The sequence below is a fragment of the Neopsephotus bourkii genome, unplaced genomic scaffold (assembly GCF_033783945.1).
Source record: "Neopsephotus bourkii isolate Nb327-2 ecotype Australia unplaced genomic scaffold, CSIRO-AGI_Nbou_v1 NB_234, whole genome shotgun sequence".
NCBI classification, from domain to species: Eukaryota; Metazoa; Chordata; class Aves; order Psittaciformes; family Psittacidae; genus Neopsephotus; species Neopsephotus bourkii.
Window position 1 is genome coordinate 13,769,468 of NW_026900744.1, and position 9,691 is coordinate 13,779,158.

The 9,691-nt window shown below is 57.9% G+C and overlaps 1 protein-coding gene across 5 annotated transcripts; it reads right to left on the bottom strand.

Annotated features, from left to right (window-relative positions):
- Positions 1–1,099: 1,099 nt before the first annotated feature.
- On the bottom strand, positions 1,100–8,931 carry UAP1 (UDP-N-acetylglucosamine pyrophosphorylase 1). 5 transcript variants are annotated; one of them, XM_061345376.1, is made up of 10 exons: positions 8,624–8,931; positions 8,328–8,532; positions 7,436–7,611; positions 6,982–7,154; positions 5,623–5,816; positions 5,091–5,234; positions 4,467–4,655; positions 4,032–4,046; positions 1,921–1,987; positions 1,100–1,681 (listed from the first exon to the last, which is right to left on the bottom strand). In XM_061345376.1, exons 1-10 carry the CDS (start codon positions 8,928–8,930, stop codon positions 1,589–1,591), a joined length of 1,563 nt encoding a protein of 520 aa, XP_061201360.1. In that variant the 5' UTR covers position 8,931; the 3' UTR covers positions 1,100–1,588. The 5 variants fall into 5 exon arrangements, with proteins under 5 accessions (XP_061201360.1, XP_061201359.1, XP_061201358.1 ...); XM_061345375.1 differs by having other exon boundaries at positions 1,100–1,192; positions 3,999–4,046; XM_061345374.1 differs by having other exon boundaries at positions 3,999–4,046.
- Between the last annotated feature and the right edge of the window lie 760 nt (positions 8,932–9,691).

Genomic DNA, 9,691 nt, shown 5'->3' on the forward strand with positions numbered 1-9,691 from the left:
CCCAGCATCGCATTGCTCTATCCCAGGACATCCTAATGCGAAGGTGTTGGTGTGTAAACAGAGCCAAAAAGCCAAAGGAGTGGTGATCCCCCCTGGTTCACCATGCAGCCCTTTGTTCCTGCTCAGCATTCCCCCAATGTGGGCCATGCTGTGCTCCAGTTGCTGCCTGCTCCATGCCAAGAAGGAGCAGCTCCCCAAGGACCAGAGGTGTCCCTTCCTCACAGCAGCTGCTCCCAGGGTTTTTCAGAGCTGGTGGGCAGGGGGAGGTGGTGCAGACCACAAGACCACCCGCAGAAGCACTCTGCTCCAGCTCCTCACTCTGGCCCCCATCCCGGGCTGTCTCCCCTGGGACCCACAGCCGCCAGCCTGCCTTGGCCACACACAGCCCAGCTGGCCCACGGTGAGCCACCAGCAGCCACCTGCACTGGCCAGGACCCCCCACATGGCCCCCGCTTCCCAGGCACACACTGTGTGCAGAGCAGAGTGCTCAGCTGAGCTTGGGGTGCCCAACAGCCACCATGGCACTCAGCAACTTGGCAACTTCTCCAGCAGGGAGCAATCTGAGCCCCAGTTTCAGCCCTGCAAGGGTAAGTTTCTCCCAAGCAGCCACAGAGCAGTGGGTGGCTGCGCACCCCCACACCAGAGGCTATGGCAGGACTCGAGCAGGAGAGGATCTGGCCAAGCACCATCTCCTCTCCCAGACAGGAGGTGAAGCAGTAAGAGCTGCTCTGCCTGAGGGCATCAGGACACCATGCTCTGGGGCAGAAGCTGAGGAGCCCTCCCCAGGCAAGCAAAGGGCAGGTGGTGCTGCTGAAGGACACCAGGCTGGGCTGGGTGCACCCTGAGCACTCCAGCAGCGCAGCACACATGCCTGTTCATACCTGCTTAAGGCTTGCCACTGTTTGCAGAAATTCAAGAGGAAAGTGAAGCTCTGCTTCCTCCAGAGACACCCCAAAGAAGCACTGCAGGCCAGAGGACCTGCCTGCAGCAACCCCTGCTGTGCTGGGCAGAGCAGGGCACTTGGCATGGCACAGTCAGACCTCTACTCCACAAGATCCTCTGTGAAAAGTCACCACCATTAAAACACCACCAGATGGTAGACAGGAGGGACTCAAGAGTTTAATCAGGTGCTTCCAGTTATGCAACGTACAAAGGATGACCAAAAGGGAGGACTGGGGCAATGACAAGGACCCTATTAAAAAAAATAATCATGTAGATTTGAGAAAAATAAAAATTCAAGATTAACCCCAGCCCCGTACCATAAAAATCCTCTGCATGTACAATGAATATTACTATATACATGTTTAAAAATAAATGCCCACAGCCTGGAGTGCAGAGAGCAGTGCCGTAGCTGTGCTTTGTGGCAGGGGAATCCATAAAGTGTTTGGTTTTTAAATTAAAATATAAATAGATGCATACAACGTGCTAAGAACCGAGTGGGTTACATCCTCCTCTGCACAGCGCCAGAGCAAGCAGGACCAGCCCAAGAAGGACAAGCCCCTACCAGTTACAGCTATAAACCTTCATGTGTCCAAATCCCCAGCCCACCAGGAGGGACGGGCAGCCTGGCTTGGGCACTGTGTTGCTGCTACACTCCGTTCTTCACCAGCTCGTGGATCCCATCCTCGTCAATAATTAAAGGTGCACAGAACTCTCGGCCCTTCACATACTTTTCCAGACCCTAAGGGAAGACAAAGCAGCTCGTCAGGAACATACCATATGTCACTTGCCCTGTGGACCTGCTGAGCTGCTCCGCAGGTGGCTCTGCCCCCCTCCCATGCTAGCAGCTTGGGGAACTCTGCCTTGAAAATCTCCACTGTGAATTCAAGTCATGCTTTTGTGGCTTACCGCCTCCCCAGAGTGCCCTGCCAGCCTCCCCACCCTGCACGGGTGCCCAAGCTCTGAGGAGCCAGTACTCACCTCTCCTCCATAGGAGATGAGGGGAGAAATTTCACACTGGATTGGCAGGTCATTTGCATCCTTCAAGCTGCAGAGAAAAGTAAGGTCAGGAGGGTTAACTACATCCTGCCATGGGAGCAGATGGGGCCCAGAAGTCTCGCAGGCGCCAGCACAGGGGTCAGCGCTGTCTGGGGCACCAGTGGCTGCTGTCCCACACAGACCTCACCAGTGCAGAGCTACCCAGGGTTAGTCAAGCCTCGAGTGCTCTCCATGGAGCTGCAAGCTAATGTTTAGGTATCAGCAGCGACTGAAAGGAAAGAGAGCTTTAGATGCAGCTTTACTGAGGGTTTACATGCCTTCCCATGTGTGCAACTACAGCAGCGCCTACACCCCTGGCCTGGATCCCAGCCCCGCTGTATTTGATACCGCATGCAAGCCAGTCACCCCTTCCTCCTTCTTCCTCTTGCATCCCTGGTGATGAGATGCACTTGTGGCACCTTTCTGTTCGGTTGGTCACAACAGGTCTCTTAAAAAACACTTCTTGTTTAAAGCACAACCTGAAGACGCAGGGTAAGGCTTGCTCAGAAACACTCCCAGTGGAACCAGCTTCTCCTTCTGCTTTTGCCTCTTAGATCAATTATCCAGCTCCTCTGTTCTGCACACAAACCTGAGCTGGTGAGGACGATGACAGACCCACACCAGCACTGCCTACCACAGCCTAGCCCCAAAACAACCACAGCAGCACTGCTGGGCAGGGGTCTACGTGGTGTCCCTGACCCTGCTCCTGCTGCCACAAGCATCTGTAGATGCCACAAGCATCCCCAGATGCTCCCTTGATCCAACCAGTGTTTAAGCCTGGCCAGGTGGAGCAAAGAAAGAACACCAGGGTACCGTTTTGCACCTGCTCACCACCACAGCCAGAGAGGGCACAGGACATCATCTGTGACAACTCTTCCTTCCCCAGGACAAAGCTTGTCCCTGCTGCCACACGCTCACTCAGTTGCTTCCTGTCCCAGCTGTGAGTAAATAGAACTCACCCACCCTAACCCAGCCCTTGCACTTGTGCTTGCCTTGGAGTCAGATTCCTCTCAAAATTGAAAAAATAAAAATAAAAGATAATGCCGTTAACTGGAAATGAAGGACAAATGTAGGATAAAGTGCATCCTTTATCCTACATTATAACTAGTGTGATAGCCTATTATAAGCACGGAAGCACTTGGAGTCTTGAATTAAAAATAGAGACCTTAGTTGTATCCCACCAGAAGATACAACTTCTCCTGAAGGGGAAGAAAAAGCAGCAAGCTGGCTTAGTCTGGAAGTCATTTACTTACCAGCTTCAAGTCCCAGCCCCACAGATGTGCCCTGTGGCACAGAAAAACACACTGCTATTAGAGAAGTTGCTTTAATACTTCTGTCAACTTCCCTGTTTACTTCTATAAACTTCCAAGAGTCGGGGAACTTTCAGGAGTCAGGGTCTGGATCTTCAAAACTCAAGAGCTGCAGCCACACAAAGCGCAGCTGGCTGCCTGTGCTGAGGTCTGCACAGGCTACGTCAAAGCCTGCTTAACGTTTACTTGGTGTTCTTAATTTCGTGTCAATCTGGCAGGCACCAGGAGACGGCAGCTGTCTCCAGCTACAGGACTGGACAGGGTGAGTCCGGGCTGTGCTGCACCACAGCATGACGAACGGGGAGTGTCATTGAAGGGACAGGCCAGTGCATTTCTCATCAGCATCCCTCCTGCGTAGTGACCTCTGGGGGCTGCACAAAGACAGCAGCAGGCTGCCTGCATCTGTACCAATGGCACAAGCTCCTTCCAGTTATCCCCACCTGCTGCCTCTCTGGAAAGGAGCCCAGAAGGGAGCAGACCCTGCCTGCTCACAGCCCGCCACCATGAGATGCGGCATCCACAGAGTCCTACAGTGAGACATGCCCCACTCCCAGCATGCAGCCCAAGCACCCTGCCCCATTAGTCACTATGGGCACCTGCTCACCAGCACGCACCCATCACAGCAACCACAGCCTGGCACACCGCTTCGCCTATAGCTTGTTAGTACCTAAGCACAGCCCCGCCACCATGCAAGCTGCACGGTATAGTTACTTGTCATTGACATCTGCTGGGGTGGCATCTGACCTTCCGTTTGTGACACTACGTGGGAATAAACATGGGTTAGCAAAGGTGGGAAACCACAGATAGGGTTTTCTGTTCTCCAAACAGGAGTTGTGGAGGGTCTCTTGATCAAGGGATGCTGTGACCCCAGCCTGTCTGCTGCACAGATCTGCTGGTGTGGTTGGGCTTTAGGAAGCCACCTTGTCCCTGCATGGGCAACCTTGGCTGTGCAACAGAGACCAGCGGGATTTGATTCACACTGAATCAAGAAGGAAAGCTCCTGATGAACAAGTGCCCCTGTGGTGGCCACCACCTGGCCCACCCACGAGAAGGAACCCACAGCTGGTTGCTCCAGCAGTGCTGGTTTCAGAAGCACTGAAATGGAGAAGGGCTGCAGACTGTCCAGTGCTTGACACCCAACCCAAAAAGGATGCAGGAGCACTGGGAGTAGCAGCTCACCGAGGGATGGCGGGGATGCGAGTGCCGTTTTCATCCACAAAGTGTCCCCCTGCATTGAGAACCCAGCAGTGGTGCAGGGACATCAAGGCTTGTCGGGCGGTTGTGGGGTTGTCCTTGCCATTCTGGCTGTCTGCATTCTTCAGGGGAGAAAACTCATCCTCACGCAGCACCTCATACACTACAAACTTCCTGGTGGAGGAAAAGGGGTAGGAGGGTCAGGTTTGGGAAGTGCTCTTCCCTGTCACTTCAGCTTCCTCCCTGCCAGGGTGGCTGAGCTGGGGCCACAGTAGCTGAACCAAGGCCATGGCCCTCAACACCCACTGGCTGTCCTCACAGCCACCGAAGAGAGAGGGGAAGACCTGGGCTGCAGGGTCAGTAGATGCTCCTCTGGCCCAGGCACAGGGTGCTGCCAAGCTAGGGGTACACAGCACCTGTCCCTCCTCCTGCTCATGTCAGGGCACAATGGTCCACTGCCACTGAACAGCACTGGAGCTGACATCCTATCCTGATCCTAGGGGACTGCCAGTGAGCACAGCCCTGGATGCAATCCCTCCCTCCAGAGACTCTCAGAGCTGCCCAAGGGAGAGCCGGCAGCCTGCTCCCAGCAGAGAAAAAATGGCATACTTGGAAAACTGGAAGATGTCAAAGACAAACTTTTCCATCTTTATCCCATTGGGCTTCTCGGGTTGGATCAGTTGCCCTGTAGTGATGTCCACATGTGGAATCTTCTTCTCAGCTACATGGTGCTGCAGCTGTGGTTCATAAGTGCTGTAATGGGCCAAGGAAGAGATGTCACTCACCCGAGCAAGGCAAGTCTCCAGCTTCCCACCTCAGACACTGCTGCAGCAGGACAGCTGCTCTGCCTTGACCCCCAGCCCCAAGGCACAGGCTGCTCATCCCCACGGCAGCCAGGAGAGGACAGCCCCACATGCCCTGGCACCAGCAGCCAGTGATGGCTGCGGGAAACCTCATCTCAAGGACAGAACTGTGCAGAGAGGCAGGGGTCAGGCCATGCAGGACCAGACTGTGAGGGCCTCATCCCAGCGCACATGCAAACAGCTGGAGTTCAACCAGCAGAAAGCAAGGCGTAGATAGCTAGGTTGTCAGCTGTGCTCAGCACCTGTGCTCCTCCTCCAGCACCCCAGCAGGCCCTTACTTGACTACATCTTTCAGGAAGGCAGTGGTGAAGAAGTGATTGGCGATGTTGCCTGCATTGAAGAGCAGCCGCCCATCCGGGCCCCGTTTCTGGGCAGTGGCCAAGGAGATCTCGCTGTACTCCACCACCTGGTAGACACCATCCACTCGGCACACCACGCCGACCGGTTCCGTGGGGTTGGTCTTCTCCACCACCTGCCCAAGGGAAGCACTGTCAGGGGAAGACCTCCCAGAGACCTGCACTTCAAATACACTGCCTTATATCTAGCACCCCCATGGAGGTTATTTTTCTGTGCAGGACAGCATGGGTAATGCAGGGATAGGCATAGTGGAGCTCCCCCTCTCTGGAGAAGGGTGAGATGGCAGGGATGGCCGATAGGGTGTCAGGGACATCCAGAGGGTGCAGGCAGGATCCGGCACCAAGCCCTTATGTGGTTGGCAGAGGGCATGGATAATTTTAGCACCCAGCCCACATGTGAAGAGCCAGCTTGCTGTGCACAAGCAGGAGGCTGCTGGCTCAGCAGAGCCATCCCCCTACACCTGACCTCCCTCCTCTTCTTGCACACCTCCCTTTGGGCAATGGGAGCCTCCCAGCAAATCCCTACCTGTCACTGCTGCCACAGCAGGGCAGCGTTCAAGGACACTCCTTTCTGCATGCTACGGTTATTTCCTCCTTCTCTTACATAGGCCAGAAGGAGGAACTGCTTTCCCTTTCTTAGTTTGCTCTCTGAAAGATTAAAGGGCAGCAAGCCCTCTCACCTGTTTGGCAGAGCTAAGCCTAATGCAAACACAATCACATAGCCCCTTTGTCTGCTAATCTAGCCTTTAAATAAAGCTTTGGGTGGGCAACCTCTCGCCCAGGAGACACAGGGCTGGGCTCAGCAGTCAACTGCACCTACTGTGTCTGGTCTGGTGCACAGGACGTCACAGCCCAGGACAGCTGGCAGCCTGTGTCAGGGATCCCGGATGCCCATGCTCCCTGCAGCCTCCCAGACAGCTGCCCAGTATCCGGGTAGGGACCGATCAGCCCCACAGGGCTCTGCAGCAGCTCGTGGCCCCAGGGACTAAGGGACTAGTGAGACTCGGGGCTGTCAGTGCTACATCCCCATGCAAGATGGGAGGGAAGCAGCACCAAGCAGGGATGAGCGACACCCCACATTCCCTGGGGTGCCAGACCCAATGGGCAGGTGGGACTGTCAGGACATGCTACACCACCAGCAATCTCCTGCTGCTTAGCTATCCCTCCTGGCTGCAGCAAGCCAGGGGAGGAAGGGTGAGGAGTCAGGGAAGTCAGGCAAAGATCAGGACAGAGTGCACCCTACTCCAGGGAAGCACTTCCTGCCTGCCCCCAAAACCATACCTTGGCCCCACAGTCTGCTCCCTTCTCCAAGCAGAACCCGATGAACCTGGGGTCAGCCACCTTCACCAGGATGTTATCCACACAGTAGACATGGACACTCTGCACGCCTCTCCGCTCCATGTCCTCCACAATGCCGTGTGCTCCCAGGGCCCGGTACAGGCCTCCGTTGCCATCTACAGACGGAACAAACTATTGGGGGCTGCAGCAACACCCGGCTGTCTCATCCGCCAGCCACACTCATCCTCTTTTTCCCATGGAGCCAGCATGGAGGGTCACCAGCCTGGCCATACCTCACCCTGGTCCTTCCCACCGACACAGACACCTCCCAGACTGCGTCACCCCCAGGCCACATCATGCTGTGACACTGCCCCGTACAGGCTCCAGCTCCAAAAACTTCTCCTCAGCACTGTGTCTCACTCCCCTGCACCTCTCCTGCCAGCTCCTGGTCACCGACCTGGCGCCATAGCAACCTTGCCCTTCTCCTCCAGCAGGATTTTCCCATCAAAACCCAGAGCAGGCAGCATGCCCTGCTGGAAGAAAATGACGTTTTCCTTCTTCAAGCCAAAATAGTGATGCTTCACAAAGAATTCCTTGGTCGACTCCATCGTCCGGCCACTTGTCATGATGTACCTGTTGCAGTGCAGAAAAGACCTGATGAGCAGGGAGGAGAGACATGGTCTCATACTTCCCAACCCAAATGCAGGGAACTGCTTAAGTCTGTAACACTCATGACAGCCTTCTTCCCTCACCAAACATTTAGAGGGATCTGACCTGTGGTGATCCTGCCTTTTTGGCAAGCAAATGAAGGGCTTCACCCCTCCTTGCAACATACATCTCCAAAACGCTACCACACCCTGTGCAGAAGGGGACACCCAGCTGCAGCTGCCAGATGCAGCTACGACATCAACTTACTGGTCATACACCACCGCAGCCCCTCACCTTCCAGAGCCCTGACTCATGTGGCTGCTGTCCCATGTGGTGACACAACAGATGTTCCCAAGGGCTGTTGGGTTGAGCCTATCATGTGGCACATATCAGTGGTCCCACAGTTTGGGGCTTACCAACACCATCTGCTGGTCCTGGACCCTCTGACTCCACAGGCCATACCCATGGCAACAGCACAGCATCAGCAGGGTTTGTGCCAACCCATGGGCACTTGGGCTGTCATAGGGGTCTGCATCAACCCACAGGTTCGTGAGACTTTGGCATGCTGAGGCCAATAGGGCCCATGCCAACCCATAAGAGCTCATCCCACCAATGCTAGCAGGACACAGCTAACACCACCCCGCATTTTATCCCACCAAGGCCACCCCAGGGGTGCCGACCACCGAGAGCAGGGTGCTCACCAAGGGATGTTGCAGGGGGTGCCATGCTGCTCCTCCGCCAGCTGCTGCAGCCGCCGCAGGCGCTGGGCCTGGAGGTGGAAGAGGGTCTTGCGAGAGGGCAGCCCCACGTCGCACATGCCCTTGGGGTAGGGGACGCCGAGGCGGGTGCCCTGCCCGCCGGCCAGCAGCAGCGCGGCTACGCGGCTCCCCGCGATCTCCTCCAGCCCTGCGCCGGGAAGGAGAGCACACACGCGTGGGGCCCGCCGCGCCAGCAGCGGCACCGCACCGCGCCGGGCCCCGCCGCCTCCCGCACCTACCGCGGCTCTCCCAGCGCGGCAGCAGCTCACGGTCACGGGAGACACTGCCCAACACGTCCCGAGGCACCGGCTGCATCCGCGCGTCCAGCCCGGCCGCTGTCGCCTCCGCTGCACAGCCACCGGCCCCGCGGGCGCGGCGGAAGAAGCGGTTGATCTCGGCCACGTCCATGTCGCGCAGCTCCGCCGCCAGCGCCCGGCGGGCCTCGGCGCTCAGCTCGGGCCAGAAGCGCAGCACGTGGCCCTGCCCGCCCTCCGCCAGCCGCTGCCCCAGCGCCGCCACACCGGCCGCGTCCTCACACGGCTCCATCCCGCCCGCTTCGTGCAGCCGCCGCGCCCCCCCAACCACCCCTTTATAGCCCCCCGCCACCGCGGGGCCGCCAATGGCAGGCGGCGGCCGCACGCCCCGCGCCCTCAGTGGCTGCGGGTCATGGCGTCACCGCGGCGGCTGCGCCCAGCGGAGCCAATCGGAACTGCCGTTGAGGCGGCGCGCGAGCCGGCGGCTGCCATGGCAACGCCCGCCACGTCAGCGAGCGGCCCCGGTAGCGAGCAGGGGCGGGGCCGGTCCCGGTACCCCAGCGCCGGCCGGGAACCTCCGAAGAGCCGCCCCTTCCCGCTGTGCCAGCCCGCGCCGGGAGCACGGGCAGGGCAGGGCAGGGTGTTCCGGGGGCCCCCGGGCCACGCTGTGCACGCTGGTGGGGGTGCAGCAGCCCCTCTTCGTCCTGCAGCTGGAGAGGAAGGGCGCGCAGAGGAAAAACAAACACCCAGATCCACCCAAAACCCACCCCAGGCGGGGCAGGAGGGGTCTCCGCAGGGAGCAGTCCTCGCCGTCAGCCGTGCCCCAGGGACCTGCCGGGGTCAGCCCCAGCGCTTACCGCTGCAGCGTTCCCTTGGCCCATGTGAAGTCATCGCGGCTGCAGCCAAACACCCCCCCCCCCCGCACTCATCGCCTCCTGGATCCGGATGCGCGCACCGCTGGTGGCTGCAGAGCGTTGTGCAACTCCCGGTATGTCCCTGTGGATCATCCCGCGTCAGCCGGGGCGGTTTTCCCCTGGCTGCTATCATTTGGGG

Excerpts from the sequence above, each read along its gene's own strand:
- UAP1 (XM_061345374.1), bottom strand. The coding sequence starts at position 8,930 with ATGGAGCCGTGTGAGGACGCGGCCGGTGTGGCGGCGCTGGGGCAGCGG. Across the intron at positions 7,155-7,435 it reads CAAGGTTGCTATGGCGCCAG|ATGGCAACGGAGGCCTGTAC; the intron begins GTCGGTGACCAG and ends TTCCGTCTGTAG. Across the intron at positions 5,817-6,981 it reads GAGCAGACTGTGGGGCCAAG|GTGGTGGAGAAGACCAACCC; the intron begins GTATGGTTTTGG and ends TCCCTTGGGCAG.